General features: G+C 48.9%; 1 protein-coding gene across 1 annotated transcript in view; it reads right to left on the bottom strand.

Annotated features, from left to right (window-relative positions):
* The window catches only part of KIF5C (kinesin family member 5C), a 114999-nt gene that overhangs the window by 13880 nt on the left and 79928 nt on the right, over positions 1-21191 (bottom strand). The window contains exons 14-23 of the mRNA XM_068158683.1: positions 19858-20064; positions 16900-17046; positions 14263-14451; positions 10454-10571; positions 8880-8956; positions 6317-6426; positions 5402-5503; positions 4740-4800; positions 2312-2383; positions 1647-1751 (exon numbers count right to left, since the gene is read on the bottom strand). Coding sequence (XP_068014784.1) covers positions 1647-1751; positions 2312-2383; positions 4740-4800; positions 5402-5503; positions 6317-6426; positions 8880-8956; positions 10454-10571; positions 14263-14451; positions 16900-17046; positions 19858-20064 — 1188 coding nt within the window. The remainder of the gene's footprint in view (positions 1-1646; positions 1752-2311; positions 2384-4739; positions 4801-5401; positions 5504-6316; positions 6427-8879; positions 8957-10453; positions 10572-14262; positions 14452-16899; positions 17047-19857; positions 20065-21191) is intronic.

The following is a 21191-nucleotide window of genomic DNA, read 5'->3' on the forward strand; positions in this document are numbered from 1 at the left end:
TGACCACTCCTGCAGGAAAGAAATGTCCAACCTCAACCTCCCCTGGTGCAACTGAAAGCCATTTGCTCTTGTCCTATCACCTGATACTAGGGAGAAGAGACCAACCCCCACCTCACTCCAACCTCCTTTCAGGAAGTTGTAGAGAGCAGTGAGGTCTCCTCCAGACCAAATTATCCCAGTTTGCTCAACCACTCCTCCTAAGACTTGTTCCCCAGACCCATCCAGTTTTATCTGGGAGGCTTCTGCCTAGACACATGCATAGGCCATGGATATACACAGGCCATGGATATACTCTCCAGTAAGCAGAGGTTAAGGCTCTTTCCTCCATGCATACCCAAAACACTTGCATGCTACACATCCCCTGTGTGCATAGCAGGTACCTAAGGGCGAAGGGCTCTCTCCATAGCTCTTAAGTCTCTAAACAGCAGAATTCCAAAGGAAATGGCAATTCCATGAAAGAGGGAGGGGACAGAGATGGACATGCCCAGAAATAAGCAGCCTCAGCATCCCAGGGTGGTAGCAGCCCTGAAGCTGCACAGAAAATTTCTGTTTCTTTGCTTTCATACTCTGCTGGTTGACTCCACTCAAGTCACCTCCAAGGGTGCCAGTAAGCAGCTTTGGGCCAGGAGTGAAAACTGGGAATGCTCAATGCATCTAGAAACCAGCACACAAGGCACTAGAGGCCACTTTTATCTGGGCTTTATGCTCCAAGAGAGTGACAATTAGTGTTGCACAACTGCTAGGATCTTTTTTCACAGAACAAAACACAAAAATAATCAGCACTTCCAAAGAAGCAGGGGTGAGAGCAGCTCTGACACCAAGAATTGTAGTTGAAAACTATGGGCACCATTTCCTCAGGCAGTACATCTCATCCCAAGTCACCCTTTTCATAGGATCATAGAATGGTTTGGCTTGGAAGGGACCTCCAAAGGTCATCCAGTCCAACCCCCTCTGCAGTTAGTCCTTTTCTTTTTCTTGTTTTTTTGAAGGATGGAAGGAAGGAGGAAATCAGGCTTTCAGAGTATAGTCTGGGTTAGTTCCATCCCTGTCCCACCCTGTTCCACCCCTGCCCTGTACCATGAGGAGATGGTGGAGTCACCATCACTGGAGGTGTTCAGGAGGAAACTTGATAGGGTGCTTGGTGCCATGGGTTAGTTGATTAGGTGGTGTCGGATGATAGGTTGGACAGGATGATCTTGAAGGTCTCTTCCAACCTGGTCTGGTCTGGTCTGGTCTGGTCTATTCTATTCTATGAGCAGGGACACCTTCCACTAGACCAAGTTGTTCCAAACCCTGTCCAACCTGGCTTTGAACAACTCCAGGGCAGCCTCTTCCAGTGCCTCACTACCCTCACGGTGAAGAATTTCTTCCTTACATCTAAATTTCCCTCTTTCAGTTCAAACCATGCACCCTTGTCCTGTCACAACAGGCCCTGCTCTGAAGTCTGTCCCCAGCTTTCTGATCAGCCCTTGAAGCACTGGAAGGCCACCAGAAGGTGTCCCTGCAGCCTTCTCTTCTCCAGGCTGAACAAGCCCAACTCTCTCAGCCTGGCCTCACAGCCGAGGGCTTCCAGCCCTCCCAGCATTGCTGTGGCCATGCTCCAACAGCTCCAGGGAAGGAGGGAAGGAATGAGGCAGAGCCCCTACCTGTTTGTGAACCTTTGTAAGCTGTTCCAGGTTGTTCTCAAGAAAGGAAATTTTCTGCTTCTGCGCAGCGCTTCCACCACCATCATCACTGTCAAGTTCCACACTCTGCACAAAGAGTTGCAGCATTCAGCAAAGCCAGGCAGAAACTCAAGAGCAAGCTAAGGTCTTCTGTGTATTTAAACTTCCCAAAGGCAGAGGAGTCTCCCAAAGTCCCAAATCAAGGAGAAGTTATTTTACTTGTTCATTTGCTATTTAAGAGCCACATTCCCCGCTGCACAAACACTAAACTATTCCTACTGAACTATTATGGTGAGACCCTTAATAGGAAGATGACAGCTTTGAGTGAATTCAGGGTAGCCTAAGTCAGTGCAAGTGACTTATGGATCATCTCTGGTAGCCATTAATACCATCTGGTAGCCACTAATACCATCTTGGAGCATTCTGTAACACAGCTGAAGAGGATGGGTTTGTTTCGAGGACGTGTCCTTAGCAAATCAGGACCAAAGGAAAGCTAATCAACATCACAACTGTTTTAATCTTACCACTCAGGGGAACTGAAGAAAGACAACATCCCATTTTCTAACAACATGCACTAAAGGCTTCCAGCAAATCACCAGAACAGTGCAGAGAAGAGAAGATTTGGGGTTAAAAGGGTCTCAGCTTACCTTCTTAACGCGGGTGGTAAGATCCTGGACAAACAGCTTGCGCAGGTTGTGAAGAGTCTGAAGTTCTCTTGCCTGTAAGACAAAACCAGTGAGACACAGGAGATACTGGGCTGTAAAAGTTCTGCTCAGACTGGAGTTGATAATATGGCTTTGTTGTGGTTTATTTAGAAGCTGTCCCTGCCCACAGGTACAGGCAGCTCACAGAAGGGCAGTGCCCGCGCTGTACCCCACTGAAGAGCTCCTGCACCTCCCAAGGTGTTCACCACACCAGAGCCACCTCTCAGAACATGTTGGCTTTGTCTCAGGGTGTGGAGAAACAACAGCAGAAGGCTGAAGTCTCACAGAGTGGCCATGGCCAATTCACACATACCTGCTGGTGTAAAAGAGCTCTGGATTCACTCTCCAGACAACTCACAGGCTCTTCAGAGCCTTAAGAGCTTTTTAAACCCAGGTCTTCCCAGCTTTTTTGTATGCACATCAAGATCTCAGGCTCAGTAACACAATCACCTTACTCCAGACTGGAGGTGTGACCCAAGAAGTGGCAACCTGCACCTGCTCCCAGAAAGAAGGGAGCAAGAAAGAGGGAACCCTTGTGCAGGAAACAAAACCTCATGCTGCACCAAAGCCATGCTGAAGGGATCTCCTTTTCCAAAGCTGCTGAGAGCAGCCTTAGCTTGGCCATTTTCTGCTTATCCACCCACAGACTGGAATGTTCAGTCTGGAGAGGAGAAGGCTCTGAAGAGACCTTATTGTGGCCTTCCAGTATCTGAAGTGGGCTACAAGAAAGCTGGGGAGGGACTTCTTAGGATGTCAGGGAGTGATAGGACTGGGGGGAATGGAGCAAAACTAGAAATGGGTAGATTGAGATTGGATGTTAGGAAGAAGTTGTTCCCCATGAGGGTGGTGAGAGACTGGCACAGGTTGCCCAGGGAGGTGGTGGCAGCCTTCCTGGCCACAAGAGCACATTGCTGGCTCATCATCTGTCCTCACATAGAATCATAGACTCAGTAAGGTTGGAAAAGACCTCAGAGATCATCAAGTCCAACCTGTCACCCAACACCTCATGACTAACTAAACCATGGGTCCAAGTGCCACGTCCAATCCCTTTTTGAACACCTCCAGTGATGGTGACTCCACCACCTCCCTGGGCAGCACATCCCAATGGCCAATCTCTCTTGCTGGGAAGAACTTCTTCCTCACCTCCAGCCTAAACTTCCCCTGGCACAGCTTGAGACTGTGTCCTCTTGTTCTGGTGCTGGGTGCCTGGGAGAAGAGACCAACCCCCACCTGGCTACAACCTCCCTTCAGGGAGTTGCAGAGAGCAATAAGGTCTCCCCTGAGCCTCCTCTTCTCCAGGCTAAGCAACCCCAGCTCCCTCAGCCTCTCCTCACAGGGCTGTGCTCCAGACCCCTCCCCAGCTTTGTTGCCCTTCTCTGGTCATGTTCAAGTGTCTCAATGTCCTTCTTAAACATGAGTTTATTTCAGAATCATAGAATGCTTTGGACTGGAAGGGATTTCCAAGATCCAGCCTCCCCTTGCACTAAACCAGGCTGCTCATGTCTTGGGGAGGCACCAGGAGCCAAAATCAAAGGACCCCAATATTTCAGCTTCAGTAACTAACTCCAAGTAATCCTGAGGCAACTCTCAACTTAATGTTCTGAAGCATCACACAAAGGAGAAAATTCTGAGTTTGAGCTAACAGCCAGGGAACAGTAGCAAGCACCACTGTGGGATGCTCCTAAACCAGCTGTAGCTTTGACCAGCTTCTGAGAGCTTGGAGAAAGCTCCTGTGTTTCACAGGCAGATTAAAACACAGCTTCCAACAAAAGTGGGCAAGCAAGCCACTGATGCTGACCATCACTGACTGCATTTTAAACACTGTATGTATAACCTGCAAGCTGTTCCACTGCTCAGATCTGCATCCCCCAGCTAGCTACACTACTCAGCACCTTGGTTATTTCATAGAATCAATAAGGTTGGAAAAGACCTCAAAGATCATCAAGTCCAACCTATCATAGTATCAGTCAGGGTTGGAAGGGACTACAAGGATCATCTAATTCCAAACCCCCTGCCATGGGCAGGGACACCCCACACTAGATCAGGCTGGCCAGAGCCTCAGGTGACTTAAGAGAGCAAGGACAGCAAAATCAAGAGGATTGGTAGACTTGTTGGTGATACTTGTTCACCAGAGGCTACAATAACAGTATTTCATCTTTAGGTCTACAATTCAATGCCATGATGGGGCAAAATGCACTAATTTAGCCTGTTATGATAGAAATTGGTCACTTCCTCAGGCACAGATACAAGGGTTTGGTAATTACAGAATGGTTTGGGTTGGAAGAGACCTTAAAAGATCCTCTAGCTCCAACCCCCCCTGCCATAAGACACAGAGTAGAAAAAAGCTGAATAAGGTGTAATTAAGACATACCACTGTTTCCTCCAGCCCCTTAAGGTCTTCTCTTGCTTGTTCCCTTTTATCATTAAGCAGTCTGGAAAGATCACAACATCAAACACCAATCAAAATGTTGAAGTCACATAAATGAGCAGAGAATCAATGAACATTCACTTTGAGTAGAACATCTGCAGATGCAAGCAAACTGTGCATCTCCTTGCATCTGTAATTATGCTTTTGACTGGCCCAGATCTGCAGCTCTCTCACATGGAATGGCTGAGCCACCACCTCCATTTTTCATTTCTTTTTTGGTGCCCAGCTTCCAGAAAAGGCTTTTACTCAGATGTCTGATTTACTACTTCAACAGCCAGAAGGGAAAACAACCACCCAGCCTTCCCAGAGTCTTTGTTTGGTTTTGCTGTGAATTAAGGCATGGGGGATTTAGCTCTTGCTGTGGTAGTTCATCAAATCAGAGCTCTGAAGAAATGGGGTTGGGCAAGTGTCAAACCCACTATTGAAAAGCCTATGAGAGAAGGATAGGGAGTAAGTGGTAATTGGTGCTGCATGTTGGCTTGGTTACTGAAATGATATCTTAATGTGGATATCCCACCACAAATTCCTCTCATTAGCACCTCTCCTGTGGACACACTAAGAGGCACTCCATTGTTAGACACCAGATGACAAAACTGTTGACTTACATCAGCTTCTCCAGCTTCATTTCTCTTTCCTGGTCCTCAATTTTCAATTTGTCATAATCAGCACTCAGTTTCTCTTGCTCCAGTTGCAGCTTCTGATTCATACTAGAATGAGAAAGAAAATGTCAGCACAGCTCAGTGCTGAATCCCATAACAAGGGTGGGTGACTCTCCATATAGAAAAGGGGGTTAGAGAAGGGGTAGTGAAGCTTTAACTCTCTACTGAAAAACCCTGAAAGAAATTGAGCATAAAGAATCTGAAGAACAGCATTTCAGAGTATCAGAGAATGAAATTAAGTGTCCTGCTTCCTTTATCTGAGAGGCCACAAACTGTTCTTGCAAGCTTTCTGTCCCACTTCCTCATCTTTCTCATTTTCCCTATCATTAGTCTTTGGCCACACAATAAACAGGATGGAAGAATCAGGCTTGCCCAGATGTTATAAATGCTGACAGAAAGAGGAGTACAGCAGCAAAGAATTCTGCTTTTCAAGTGCTGGAGTATCTGACCTCACAGAATTAAACTGCTGTGCCAGGGGGAAATAGTAAGGTGTGAAAACAGGAAGTATTTGAGTCTCTCTGGCTGGAGTGGCTGTTGGAAGAAGCCCTCAGAACCTTCAGCTTCTAAAATCTGCTCTCCTCCAAGCTTCTCTTACCTACTGACCTGCAGGTGTAACATTAATCTTTTTCCTCTCTCTAACTTTATGGCCTTGTTAAAGCCCCACAAGAAAGGCCTATGCCCTATAATCCACTGTGCAAAATAATTGGAGGGCTGGCTGCTGCCTGTAAGGACCCTGCTTCCTGGAAGACACCAAGATACACAGACATCAATTAAAAAGTAACAAAACCAACCCCAAAACATCCCTACAGTGGCACAGAACAGATCAGGAGCAAAGAAAAGTGATTAAGGGAGTAAACATACTCTCTGATTTCATCAATTATTTTCTGCTTCTCTTCAATTTCATCCCTCAGCCTGGACAGCTGCTTCTGGTGGGCTTCCCTGTGACTCTCCATCTGCTGCTCCAGTGCCTTCTGCAGAGCACAAAAAGCAGAGCCATGCATGAACAGAGACAAAGTAAGGCACAGTCCAGCTTCCCTCTTACCTGTCAGTGACATCAGCCCAGCTGTCTGGAGGGGAGTGAGGCTTATCAAAGCAGGTTAATGCAGCTTTATCTTTCTGTGCTTACAAAACTGCAGCCACTCAGCCAAGCTGCTCATTCAGACACTTCTAAACAACAGATGTACACCAATTTCTACTCACCCTCCTGCAAAACAACACTACATGTGAAAGCCAGGGTCTTAGCATATCAAGTGCCAAGAATGACACTGGTCTTACCAGCCCTCTTATCATTTTTCACCTCTCTGCTCACCAAGAAAATGTGTGTATAGCTCTACCTGGGTCAGAAGTCAAACATCATCCTCTCTGAGAATTACTTATTCACAGCCCTGCTATTTAAACTCTAGGATCAGATGCAGCTCAGCTACTCAGAAAAACTCACTGCATCTCTTTGGCTTGCTAATAAAAGTTTTGGCCCTTCCAACTGCAAGGAGTAGCTGCACAACTGTTTTAATAACCTTAACTCTTTATAATGGATGTAACAGCTCTGAAGGGGAAAAAATCTCTGGAGGCAGAAGGCCTAAAGCTGACAAACCTCTCCCACTATCCTTGGACAGCAGCACTCTGAGCTGGGTTAGGAACTGGCTGGATGGCCAAACCCAGAGAGTGGTGGTGAATGGTGTCACATCCAGCTGGCAGCCAGTCAGTAGTGGAGTCCCCCAGGGATCAGTGCTGGGCCCCATCCTCTTTAACATCTTTATTGATGATCTGGATGAGGGCATTGAGTCCATCAGCAGTAAATTTGCTGATGACACCAAGCTGGGGACAGGAGTTGATCTGCTGGAGGGTAGAGAGGCTCTGCAGAGGGACCTCGACAGGCTGGACAGATGGGCAGAGGCCAAGGGCAGGAGATTGAACACATCCAAGTGCCAGGTTCTGCACATTGGCCACAACAACCCCAGGCAGTGCTACAGGCTGGGGTCAGAGTGGCTGGAGAGCAGCCAGGCAGAGAGGGACCTGGGGGTGCTGGTTGATGGTAGGCTGAACATGAGCCTGCAGGCTGCCCAGGCAGCCAGGAGGGCCAATGGCATCCTGGCCTGCATCAGGAACAGTGTGGCCAGCAGGAGCAGGGAGGTCATTCTGCCCCTGTACACTGCACTGGTTAGGCCACACCTCGAGTCCTGTGTCCAATTCTGGGCCTCTCAGAATAGGAAGGAGGTTGACTTGCTGGAATGAGTCCAGAGAAGGGCAACGAAGTTAGTGAGGGGCTTGGAACACAGCCCTGTGAGGAGAGACTGAGGGAGCTGGGGCTGCTTAGCCTGGAGAGGAGGAGACTCAGGGGTGACCTCATTACTCTCTACAACTACCTGAAGGGAGGTTGTAAACAGGCAGAGGTTGGTCTCTTCTCCCAGGCAGCTAGCACCAGAACAAGAGGACACAGTCTCAGGCTGCGCCAGGGGAAGTTCAGGCTGGAGGGCAGGAGGAAGTTTTACACAGAGAGAGTGATTGGCCATTGGAATGGGCTGCCTGGGGAGGTGGTGGAGTCACCATCACTGGAGGTGTTCAGGAGGAGACTTGACAGGGTGCTTGGTTGCATGGGTTAGTTGATTAGGTGGTGTTGGATGATAGGTTGGACACGATGATCTTGAAGGTCTCTTCCAACCTGGTTTATTCTATTCTATTGGAAAACCTTATTTTTCCTTCTCTGCAATGTACAACCCCAGCAGGAACACAACTCACACCTTACTGCCTGGCATTTCTTTGCATGCCAAAGGAAGAAGAAAACAGCAGAAAAGAAGTGCATTCTCATTATTTTTAGCCAATAGTCAGCATTTGTGCACAATTATTTGGGCAAGTGGCTTCTTAGCACAGTTTTTAGTGCTTAAATTATGTTAACCCCAGCAGCCAGATTCACTACCCAGCAAACTGACTTTCAGCAGAGTTCCACTGGCAAAAAAAAAACCCAACAGAGTAACAGAGAGGTGAATCCAGAGCGTTTTACAACCATATACAACAAGGCTGTTCTCACCTGTGGATGCAAGACACTGGGTCTTAGCTTTTGCTTCTCTGACTTGAGGCATCTCCAGTTCAGCAAAGAGAGTTCACTGAACCTCCCTACTCTTTGAAGCAGGCTCAGCTTACCTGCTGGTCTCAGAAGACATGCTCACCTCAGAAGTTCAGGCTATAACTCACTTCCTCCCCCTCCCATCATCTGCTCAACAACCTCAACACTGCAAGTTCTCTGATTTCATATCGAGCAGAGGTCACTCAATTACACGAGGTCAGGTTTTCTAACAGAGGCTGGGAATGCTGACAGAGGCTGGAAGGGCTTTCTAAAAGCACACAAGGTGTACAGGAAGACAAAACGACAGCCCAGGTATGAAGGCTCTCAGCGGGGAAGTGCCCTCTGCGGTCGCAGCCAGGCTACCTTCATCTCCTCGGCGTCCTGCAGCCGGGTCAGGTGCTCCTTCTCCTTGTCCTTGAAACTCACTTCATGCATTTTTTCTGTTTGAAGATGGAGACAGTTGAGAGTTAGCCACACAGTTCCAGGACCTGCTGCATCCAGTCATTAAATAAACACCAGTTCCCCTTGTTGCAGGGGGCAGAGGGATCAGGGAACACAGCTTGGGAGGGGCAGAAAAAGCCATGGTGTGCAGCACCCAAGCTGTGAGCATACCGACCAAAGCCCCTCTTCCTTTACAGGCCACATGGTTTTCAGCCCACCCAGCACCCCTCCAGCCTACCCTGGGCTCCTTATAACCCTTCTTATCAAAATCCAACTTGTCCCCTTTCATTGTCTGCTGGGAAATGGTGCCCCAAGAACCAGATCATTTCTTATGAGTAGGGCAGGAAGACCAAGGGATGGAACACAAATTGTCTTCTAAAAATGCAGGAGATGAGAAAAAACACAGCAAGTCTTGTCACCACCTGCTGCTCCTGGAGTCAGAGCAGATCCTTTGTGCAGAACAATGATAAAGCCACACCATAATTTTACCTCAATCAGGAGCTTAGCAACACTACAAAACCTGCTTTTAAATGTCCACATTGGATCAGAAAGGAAAAAAACCCAAACCTGCAATTCTTAGATTGAACACATCCAAGTGCTGGGTTCTGCACAACAACCCCAGGCAGAGCTACAGGCTGGGGGCAGAAAGGGACCTGGGGGGTACTGGGTGACAGTCAGCTGAACATGAGCCAGCAGTGTGCCCAGGGGGCCAAGAAGGCCAATGGCATCCTGGCCTACATCAGGAACAGTGTGGCCAGCAGGAGCAGGGAAGTCATAGTACCCTGTACTCAGCACTGGTTAGGCCACACCTTGAATCTTGTGTCCAATTCTGCAACCCTCAGGGTAGGAAAGATGTTGAGCTTCTGGAAGGTGTCCAGAGAAGGGCAACAAAGCTGGGGAGGGGTCTGGAGCACAGCCCTGTGAGGAGAGGCTGAGGGAGCTGGGGTTGCTTAGCCTGGAGAAGAGGAGACTCAGGGGAGACCTTCTTGCTCTCTACAACTCCCTGAAGGGAGGTTGTAGCCAGGTGGGGGTTGGTCGCTTCTCCCAGGCAACCAGCAGCAGAACAAGAGGACACAGTCTCAAGCTGTGCCAGGGGAGGTTTAGGAGAGGAGAAAGTTCTTCCCAGCAAGAGAGATTGGCCATTGGAATGTGCTGCCCAGGGAGGTGGTGGAGTCACCATCCCTGGAGGTGTTCAAAAAGGCTTGGATGTGGCACTTGGAGCCATGGTTTAGCTGTCAGGAGGTGTTAGGTAATAGGCTGGACTTGATGATCTCTGAGTTCTTTTCCAACCTGGCTGATTCTATGATTCTATGTCCTATAAGGAAGTGCAACCTGTAAAGGATTCTGAATCACAGTTCTGTATCTTCCCTGCAAAATACACTAAGGAGACAATAAAAAGTTGTAGGACTGCTGCAAATGTGCTGCTTCAGCCAACAGTGAATTTTCTAAGGCAGAGGGGGTAAAAGAAATGATGACCCCAAGCCTCTATTGGGTACCTTGAGCACGCAGCTTGGCAAGTTCTTCATTGAGAGAGTCCTGTGACTCTTCCAGCTGCCTCCTCTTCTGCTCCATGTTTTGCATGTAGTCTGTGAGGGACTTGATCTTTGCTTCGTGCTTTAAAGACAAAGGGAAGAGCAACCAGATGTGAGAACCTCAGCTCATTACCCAGGAATTCAGGTACATACAGCAGGAAAAAGAGAAAGCTCTCCACACCCTGAGCTGATGACTAGGAGAAAATACAGCAAAGGACCTGAGAAGGAGCCAACAGATCCAGGCAGACTGTTCTTTTCAAAGGTCACACTTAGTAGCCCCAGACAGAACAGCACAAGTAGTCATTCTTAACCATCATTGCAAGCTCATGCTCTGGTGTTCAACAAACTGCAGCAGCTTTCTAAATCCAGCAAAACCATCAGGCTTCTGAGGTGGCTTCCTGGATGTTTCAACCTGCAGAAGCTCAGAGAGACTCTCCCCACCCATCCTGAGGATTTGTTCCTTGCTTACACCTCTGTGAACTGGAAGGGCTCAGGTTTGAATAGAAAATAGTGAAGGTGTAGTGACAATATCAAAAATTGAATGAATTTTTTCCAATGGGGATAAAATTAGGACACTGCCTGGAAATTCTTACAGCCTAAGGCCACCAAGGCACTTTTGGTTTGCTGTTTCTTAAAGTTCACTTCAGCAGAGAGGGGTTATGACCTCTGGGTTGGTGCTACTGTGAGGATCAGACTTAGAGAAGAGTAATCTTTGGCAGGAAGTAAAATAGTTCAGAGAAGGGGACATGACCAAGGTGCTGCTTTGGGCAGGGAGATGAACCTTTTAGGGGAGCAAATATCCTCAGGAATGTGTTCAGCTATGGGATCCTCAGCACAGGAGAGACATGGACCTGCTTGAGTGGGTCCAGAGGAGGCTACAACAATGATCTGAGGGCTGGAACCCTGTGCTGTGAGGCCAGGCTGAGAGAGTTGGGGTTGTTCAGTTTGGGGAAGGGAGGGAAGAGAAGAGAGGGAAGAGAAGAGAGGGAAGAGAAGAGAGGGAAGAGAAGAGAGGGAAGAGAAGAGAGGGAAGAGAAGAGAGGGAAGAGAAGAGAGGGAAGAGAAGAGAGGGAAGAGAAGAGAGGGAAGAGAAGAGAGGGAAGAGAAGAGAGGGAAGAGAAGAGAGGGAAGAGAAGAGAGGGAAGAGAAGAGAGGGAAGAGAAGAGAGGGAAGAGAAGAGAGGGAAGAGAAGAGAGGGAAGAGAAGAGAGGGAAGAGAAGAGAGGGAAGAGAAGAGAGGGAAGAGAAGAGAGGGAAGAGAAGAGAGGGAAGAGAAGAGAGGGAAGAGAAGAGAGGGAAGAGAAGAGAGGGAAGAGAAGAGAGGGAAGAGAAGAGAGGGAAGAGAAGAGAGGGAAGAGAAGAGAGGGAAGAGAAGAGAGGGAAGAGAAGAGAGGGAAGAGAAGAGAGGGAAGAGAAGAGAGGGAAGAGAAGAGAGGGAAGAGAAGAGAGGGAAGAGAAGAGAGGGAAGAGAAGAGAGGGAAGAGAAGAGAGGGAAGAGAAGAGAGGGAAGAGAAGAGAGGGAAGAGAAGAGAGGGAAGAGAAGAGAGGGAAGAGAAGAGAGGGAAGAGAAGAGAGGGAAGAGAAGAGAGGGAAGAGAAGAGAGGGAAGAGAAGAGAGGGAAGAGAAGAGAGGGAAGAGAAGAGAGGGAAGAGAAGAGAGGGAAGAGAAGAGAGGGAAGAGAAGAGAGGGAAGAGAAGAGAGGGAAGAGAAGAGAGGGAAGAGAAGAGAGGGAAGAGAAGAGAGGGAAGAGAAGAGAGGGAAGAGAAGAGAGGGAAGAGAAGAGAGGGAAGAGAAGAGAGGGAAGAGAAGAGAGGGAAGAGAAGAGAGGGAAGAGAAGAGAGGGAAGAGAAGAGAGGGAAGAGAAGAGAGGGAAGAGAAGAGAGGGAAGAGAAGAGAGGGAAGAGAAGAGAGGGAAGAGAAGAGAGGGAAGAGAAGAGAGGGAAGAGAAGAGAGGGAAGAGAAGAGAGGGAAGAGAAGAGAGGGAAGAGAAGAGAGGGAAGAGAAGAGAGGGAAGAGAAGAGAGGGAAGAAGAGAGAGGGAAGAAGAGAGGGAAGAGAGGGCTCCAGTGAGAACTTCTGGCAGCTTTCCAGTGCTTAAAGGGGCTGGCAAGAAGGATGGGGAGGAACATTTATCAGGGAGAGAGTAAAAGGATGAAGGGTAACAGTTTCAAATTGAAAGAGGGAGGATTTAGCCTGGATATTAGGAAGAAATTCTTTACAGTGAGGGAAGCAAGACACTGGAACAAGTTGCCCAGGGAGGTTGTGGGTGCCTCCACCCCAGAAACATCCCAGGTTAGGTTGGACAGGACTTGGAGCAACCTGCTCTAGTGGAAGGTGTCCCTGATCATGGCAAAGACAATCTTTGAAATCACTTTCAATTCAAACCATTCTATGCCTCCAGCCTCCCTGTAGCTTCCAGCTACAGCTTCATTAAGCAGCACTTAATAAAGACATCCTGCTGCAGGACAAGAGGCTCTCCTTGCTCTGAGGTTTTCTTAGGCTAACAGGTAGCAATTGAAGTGCAGTGAACTGTATCGATTCCTCCCCTTCACATGTCCACTTCAAAGCAGCTGAGCATGTCAGCGCAGCCAGCCCCCTCCCCTGCAGCAGGCTGCAGTAAGCTGCACTGCTTGGAACTGCCACCCACTGGGAAGATCTCCTGCCATCTGGGTTTCTGTCTCATGTAGTCATCTCCTCCAGAATGTAGGGGTTTATTTTTTATTTGCTGCCCAGTTATCTTGGTAGCAAGCTAGCAGAGCAGATGTGGGGAGACTCTCCAAATGTTTTGCTAGGACTGAGAGAGTTGAGGTTGTTCAATCTGGAGAAGAGAAGGCTCTGAGGAGACCTTATTGTGGCCTTCCAGTATCTGAAGGGGGCTACAAGAAAGCTGGGGAGGGACTTTTGAGGGTGTCAGGGAGTGATAGGAGTGGGGGGAATGGAGCAAAACTAGCAATGGGTAGGTTCAGATTGCATGTGAGGAAAAAAGGTTTGAGGGTGGTGAGGCATTGGAACAGGTTGCCCAGGGAGGTGGTGGAAGCCTCATCCCTGGAGGTTTTTAAGGCCAGGCTGGACGTGGCTCTGGGCAACCCAACCCAGTGTGAGGTGTCCCTGCCCATGGCAGGGGGGTTGGAACTGGATGATCTTTGAGGTCACTTCCAACCCTGACAGTTCTGTGATTCTGCAATGAACCATACAATCACTGCTTCCTGTCTTGGCTGGATTTTGAAGTGAAGGTACAAGAGACAAATTCATGCTGAGAAAATCACTCCAAGGAGGATTTCAGTATTAAACCATAGAAGAGGACACAGTCTCAAGCTGTGCCAGGGGAAGTTTAGGCTCAAGGAGAGGAGAAAGTTCTTCACAGAAAGAGTTGTTAGCCATTGGGATGTGCTGCCCAGGGAGGTGGTGGAGTCCCCATCCCTGGAGGTGTTCAAGAGGGGATTGGATGTGGCACTTGGAGCCATGGTTTAGTTAGTCATGAGGTGTTGGGTGACAGGTTGGAATTGATGATCTCTGAGGTCTTTTCCAACCTTATTGATTCTATGATTCTATGATATTTGGAGATCTACAGCAGGACATGATCTTGCTACAGAGTGTGCTGAAAAACCTTGAGGGGAGGAACAGAAAAGAGAAAACCCAACCAAACAGACAAGAGAAACCCCACCCTGCTCCCTCAAGTCTTGTTTCTTGCTCCTGGCACACACACTACACGAGGAGGGAGGCCCAGAAAGTCATCACACCTTGCAGCAAAGGGACAAGGAAGGAGCAAACCTACCTGTGAAATGAGGAGCTGGCAAGCAGCGAGCTCCCTCTCGCTGGCATTCATCTTCCTGTTGGAGTCTATCTGGGCACTCTCCAGCTGCTTGCTGCGATTCACCAGAGACTTCACCTCAGACTTCATCTTGCTGATGTAAAGCCTTGCCATGGTGAACTCCTCCTCAATCACCCCGTTCACATCTGCTAACTAAACACACAGGAGATTGCAATCATGAAGGTGTGGTTCCTACAGGTAAGCTGTGCTCCTTACAGCTTCCTGCTGGGAAACTTCTGTCCAGAGCGAAGAAGTCTCTTTGAAAGCACAGCAGGCCTCAAGGAGCACTCATAAACCTTTGGGCCACCTTTAAACATGTTCTAGCACTCTCTTCCTTACAGTCTTCAGTGACAAGACTCAGAAGTGAGGAAATTAAGGCTTGTGTGCTCAGTGTGTTTTCTTAGTGCAGTGATTCAACATCCAAACTATTCAAGACAACCATCATGGCAAGAGCACATTTTGGAGTAACCTTCTCATGTCACCAGAACAGGAACATTCCCTTCTGTCCAACTGCTAAAAGCTGAAGAGCATTTTCAAAGTACAGCTTCAAGAAGTCTCCCCTTGAAGGGATGTGCTGCTTCAGTAAGGACTTGCAAGACAGACAGGGGTCTGGAAATCTCACTGGCAAGAGAAAAGTAATCTCTCTCTCGTCCCTAAATGTTAGTAGTTTACTGCCACATCATCTCCATCCCTGGCTTAATCTGCTGCCTTTTGCTTCTATGTCTTCAGCTGCTTAACTCATGTAACCCACTGAGGAGCTGTGAAAGTTCTCCTGGAGGAAGCATATGGGCAGCAACTTCATCTGCTTTTTGCCTTCTGCCCAGCACCACCAAGGGCAAGGTAGCATGGCCTCTGTCTTCCCCCAACAGCCTGAAAAATGAGACTGCTTCCAAACTCCTCAGCCTGGTCTGAAACTAGACCCACTTTGAGGAGATGCTAATTGCCAACAAGTCTGAAGTTATTCTCCTAACAGCTTCTCAAGCTGCCCTTATTTATTCTGACAGCTGTCCTGTAGAATGCTGACATCTTGGTTACTATAAAAATTTGTCTCAAACAGCTTCTGCCTCCATTGTCAAAGATTTCCTCTTCTGGCTCCTACTACAACGGCCACCAGAGGTTGCTGTAGCATCTAGCAAAGCCTGGCCTTGTGGTCCTGGCATCTGCATAACCACCTCAGGCAACAGTGCTGGTGTCCTCTGCAGTCAGCCTAGGCTGCAGCAGCTGTTCATATAAGCAGGATCTCAACACCTCTCAGAGTCAACTGAAAACACTCCTGCCACCCATACTCACTTTCAGCTTGGACTGTGCAGAGAAGTTCAATGCTCACAAACTAAGCAGTGGCCTAAAAGCAAGAAATGGGAGAGCTCTGCATGGAGTCTGCACACATCTTGCACATGAATTTCTTATCCAGATGGATTTCTTATCTTCTGGACAGACAAGATGGCATTAAGACTGTCCAGGCCATGGAGAGTTTCCATCAGAGATGTACCATTTAGCAATGCCTACACAACTGTCTTCTCTTAGCACTGTGATCATCTGTACTAAGAGAAGCATTGACACAGTAGCTCTCTCCTCTGCTGTATCTGGAAAGCCCAGAGGCAGACAGAAGGCAAAATTTCAAAGCACAGCTGGCCAAAATTGGCACCATCTCCAGGTACTTCAGAAACCAAGGTTTCTGCCAGTCCAACCACCTTTGAGCCCATTCTCAGTATCCCCCATTAATAAATGCATCCACACACAGCTGGGCTGCACCAGTCTGGCCCCAAACACTGAGCTGGGAATAAAAGTGGTGATTGTGTGCACAGACACCAACCATCTCTGACCCAGATAAAGAGCTCTTCAGTCTTTTACTGCATGATCCAGCCAGGGTTTGAATGGCAGTGTCCTGGGAGGAGGACTCCTGTGTCACACACATTCCACAACAAGGCACTTTATAAGCAGCTAGGCAAAAAGAAGCCACAGAAATACCAGGAGCCAACACTCTGAGATCAAGGCCAAGAACATCCTGGCTTGGAACAGCAATGGTGTGGCCAGCAGGACCAGGGCAGGGATCATCCTCCTGTACTGGGCCACACCATGAGTCCTGGGTTTAGTTTAGGGCCCCTCACTCCAGGGAGGACATTGAGGTGCTGGACCTTGTCCAGAGAAGGGCAACAAAGTTGGTGAAGGCTCTAGAGCACAGGCTGAGGGAGCTGCAATTGTTCAGCCTGGAGAAAAGAAGGCTGAGGGGAGACCTTCTGGCTCTCTACAACTCCCTGAAAGGAGGCTGGAGCCAGAGGGGGGTTGGTCTCATCTTCCAAGGAACAAGTGATAGGACAAGAGGAAACAGCCTCAAGTTGTTGCAGGGGAGGTTTAGTTTGGACCTGAGGAAAAATTTCTTCCCCCAAAGGGCTGGAAATCATTGGACCAGGCTGCCCAGGGCAGTGGTGGAGTCCTCAGCCCTGAAGGGCTTTCAAAGCCATGCAAATGTGGTGCTGAGGAACATGGTTAAGTGATGGCCTTGCAGTGCTGGGTTAACAGTTGGAATCAGTGACCTTAAAGGTCTCTTCCAACCAAAATGATGGGGGGGGGGGGGGTAAGCAATCAAGACAGCCAACTTACTGTTTTCACATCATTAGTACCAATGATTCCTCCAATCTCTCCCAGGTCCTTCAGCAGCAGGTTCAAGATTTCAGTGGCTCTCTTCTTCTGATGGTTACTGAGCTCCTGCAACTGCCCCAGCTCCCTCTGGGTCACGGTCAGGGCACTCTGACAAGGTAGAAAAGCCACAGTTAGCCTTCCCTTCACAGCATGGGCATCAGGTTTTGTGGGCTGCCTGGGCTACATGGCACTGCCTCTTCTGTTTTCCTGAGCATGCCTCCTGGCTCAGTGTCCTGCCACCTACAACTGCACCTTGCCATAATCCACTTTCACAACTCACTTGCTAACAAGGCTACTTTAGATCTATGAAATGTGGCAAATCCAGTAAGAATCTGATTTGCATAATGCATGTCAAAGAAGGTTAATCACAGGAGCAGGGAAGAGGAGGATAGAAAATTCAGTTTTTTTTCCCATGGATTTCCAGGTAATCTGGTTTAGTGAGGGGGGAAAATGAAGCCTGCCAGGAAAGCAGACCTGCTAATGACAGCCTCCTCAGTTTGTGTAATGAGCTAAGGAGCAAGGATGTATTTAGGCAGACAATCAGCATTCCTCTCAGATCAGCTTTGTTCCTCAGGATCAGTACACATCAGCTGAAAAAGCTGAGGGTTTCCTGATTCTTTCCTTGACATCCTAGAATCATTGGATGGTTTGTGTTGGAGGGGACCTTTAAAGGTCATCTAGTCAAACCTCCCTGCAGTCAGCAGGGACATCTTCAACCAAATGAGGCTGCTCAGAGCCCCAGACAACCTGACCTGGAATGGTTCCAGGGATGGGACATCTCCCACCCCTCTGGGTAACCTGGGCCAGGGTCTCATCACCCTCAGCATAAAAAGTTCCTTCTTTCTGTCTAGTCTGAATCTCCCTCTCCTGACTGAAGGAGTTGGGGCTGTTCAGTCTGCAGAAGAGAAGGCTCCAAGGTGACCTCATTGTGGCCTTCCAGGATCTGAAGGGGGCCTACAGGAAGGCTGGGGAAGGACTTCTCAGGATCTCAGGTAGTGATAGGACTAGGAGGGATGGAATGAAGCTGGAGGTGGGGAGATTCAGGCTGGAGGTGAGGAGGAAGTTCTTCCCCATGAGAGTGGTGAAGCCCTGGAATGGGTTGTCCAGGGAGGTGGTTGGGGCCCTGTCCCTGGAGGTGTTTAAGCCCAGGCTGGCTGAGGCTCTGGGCAGCCTGATCTAGTGTGGGGTGTCCCTGCCCATGGCAGGGGGGTTGGAACTAGATGATCCTTGTGGTCCCTTCCAACCCTGACTGATACTATGGTACTAATTCAAACCATCACCCTTTGTCCTGCCACAACAGGCTCTGCTCAGAAGTCTGTCCCCAGCATTCTAATCAGCCCCTTCCAGTACTGCATGGCCACCAGAAGGTCTCCTGGAGCCTTCTCTTCTCCAGGCTGAACAAGCCCAACTCCCTCAGCCTGGCCCCACAGGAGATCCCCTTCCTCTCTATAAAATCCCTGCTCCACTGCACAGAGCCCAGAGAAAGTCAAAGCACTGCAACTTGCATGAAGCAGCTTTTGACAGCTTTCTTGGCATAAGACAGGCTTTAAATAACCACAGCACAGACTGGCCAGGTCTCACACCCACTTCCATTGCCAGTGTGCCCTGCAAAACACAGAGATTGCAAGACAGCCACAATCTGCCATCGGCTTCCATAGGGCAGCTCCTGAATTCCTTTCATTGCATTGTTTGATTGAGATAGAAGAGAAGGTAGCACTGGCAAACGTGGACCTCTAACAGCCACTCCAAGTTTTACAGTACATAGTCATAATGTACATCCACAGTCTCACAGTATAACCAAGGTTGGAAAGGACCTCGAGGATCATCAAGTCCAACCTATCACCACAGACCTCATGACTAGACCATGGCACCAAGTGCCACATCCAATCCCCTCTTGAACACCTCCAGGGACGGTGACTCCACCACCTCCCTGGGCAGCACATTCCAATGACGAACGACTCGCTCGATGAAGAACTTCCTCCTCACCTTGAGCCTAAACCTCCCCTGGCACAGCCTGAGACTGTGTCTTCTTGTTCTGGTGCTGGCTGCCTGGGAGAAGAGACCAACCCCTTCCTGGCTACAACCTCCTTTCAGGTAGTTGTAGAGAGCAAGAAGGTCTGCCCTGAGCCTCCTCTTCTCCAGGCTAAGCAACCCCAGCTCCCTCAGCCTCTCCTCACAGGGCTGTGCTCCAGACCCCTCCCCAGCTTTGTTGCCCTTCTCTGGACACCTTCCAGAAGCTCAACATCCTTCCTACACTGAGGGGCCCAGAACTGGACACAGGACTCAAGGTGCAGCCTAACCAAAGCAGAGTACAGGGGCACAATGACTTCTCTGCTCCTGCTGGCCACACTATTCCTAATGCAGGCCAGGATGCCCTTGGCCTTCTTGGCCACCTGGGCACACTGCTGGCTCATATTCAGGTGGCTGTCGATCAGCACCCTCAGGTCCCTCTCTGTTTGGGAGCTCTCAGCCACTCTGATCCCAGCCTGTAGCTCTGCATGGGATTGCCGTAGCCAAAGTGCAGCCCCTGGCACTTGGACTTGTTGAATGCCATCCCATTGGCCTCTGCCCATCTGTCCAGTCTGTCGAGGTCCTTCTGCAGAGCCTTTCTACCCTCTAACTGACCAACATCTGCTCCTAACTTGGTGTCATCTGCAAACTTGCTGATGCCTGACTCGACCCCCTCATCCAGATCATCAATAAAGATGTTAAAGAGGACAGGGCCCAGCACTGATCCCTGGGGCACACCACTGGTGCCTGGCCACCAGCTGCCACTCCAAGTTTAAAGTACATAATCACAGCCTTGGCTGCAGTGTCTGAACAACTCCTGAAATGGGGCAGGCTAGGAGCTACCTGGGAACCCCTGTGCAAGTCCTTAGGGTGAAGAGGCAACCACCTCTATAAACCCCTGCCTCTTACACTCTTCTGTGCCAGCTCATCAGCCAGCTGCTCGTTGGCCCTTGTTTTGTCCTCCACTTCTTGGGATTTCTGGTCATAATTGACAGCTAATTCTTCCAGGGCTTGAAGGACTTCTTTCACTTCATCTTTAGCTGCTTCGTTCTCGATCTGCAGACGGGTCAGCTCCTCCTGAATCTTCTCATAATCTCTCCTAGTGGAGGCCAGCAGCTGGAAAGCAGATATCACAGAAGCATTAGTCACCCAGGAATTTAATCAAAGATAACATTGAAAAGGAGAAAAGCAGAGAAAGAAAGCATGAGCATAGAAGTGTCTGCAAGGGAGAGAAAGGGGGAGAGAAGAAACCCTGCTGCTCTGCCAGAAACAGCATCAGCTTCAGCATAAATGCATTTGAAGGGAGCAAAGAAGGCTCTGAACTTCAATGAGATGAAAAAATCTGCAATCAAATCCTATTACAACACAAAGCTGAGGCAGAGAAACTTACTTTAAACACTATCACAGCTCCAAATATATGTTCTGCCCTCAGCCCAGCACCACAGCTAGGACCAGAAAACGCCACAAAGTCAAATGTTTAAGCACAGCCTTGCAGCTTTGAATTGAAGCAAGCAAAAGGCCTCTCTGAGGCAGCCTCAAAGGTCTTGTGGCATTAGAGAAACATTTTGATAAGCAAACCCATGAGGAGCCTGCTGAAGACAGATTAGCTGCTCCTATTTGCTGAGGCAGAACATCAACTAGAGAAGATAGAGGACTTCACACGTGCAGGTGGGCATTTCTGATTTGTTCTTTACATGCTTACTGAGAGACAAAGTTCAGTGGCAGAGTTGATTGCAGCTCAGTTGTGTGGTCCTCGCCCTTCCTCTGGCCCCACCCCACCTTGATTCAGAGGTTAAAAGTCTTAAAAATTCAGCTATTGGCTTCTTAGTAATCCAGACTCAAAACCAGTCATACACTGGAGAAGGGTTTGAACATAAAGAAAAGGTGGCACCTAATGTTTCCTGCTTCCCTTCTCTCCCTCTGCTCTGCTGAGACCACACCTGGAGAACTGTGTCCAGTTCTGGAGCCCCTATTACAAGAGGGATCTGGAGGTGCTGGAAGGTGTCCAGAGAAGGGCCATGAGGATGAGCAGAGGGCTGGAGCTGCTCTGCTCTGAGGACAGACTGAGGGAGTTGGGGCTGTTCAGTCTGGAGAAGAGAAGGCTCCGAGGTGACCTCATTGTGGCCTTCCAGTATCTGAAGGGGGCCTACAAGAAAGCTGGGGAGGGACTTTTGAGGGTGTCAGGGAGTGATAGGAGTGGGGGGAATGGAACAAAACTAGCAATGGGTAGATTGAGATTGGAT

Source organism: Melanerpes formicivorus, unplaced genomic scaffold, assembly GCF_026170545.1.
Source record: "Melanerpes formicivorus ecotype bairdi unplaced genomic scaffold, bMelFor1.0.p_v2 SCAF_41, whole genome shotgun sequence".
Taxonomy (NCBI): Eukaryota; Metazoa; Chordata; class Aves; order Piciformes; family Picidae; genus Melanerpes; species Melanerpes formicivorus.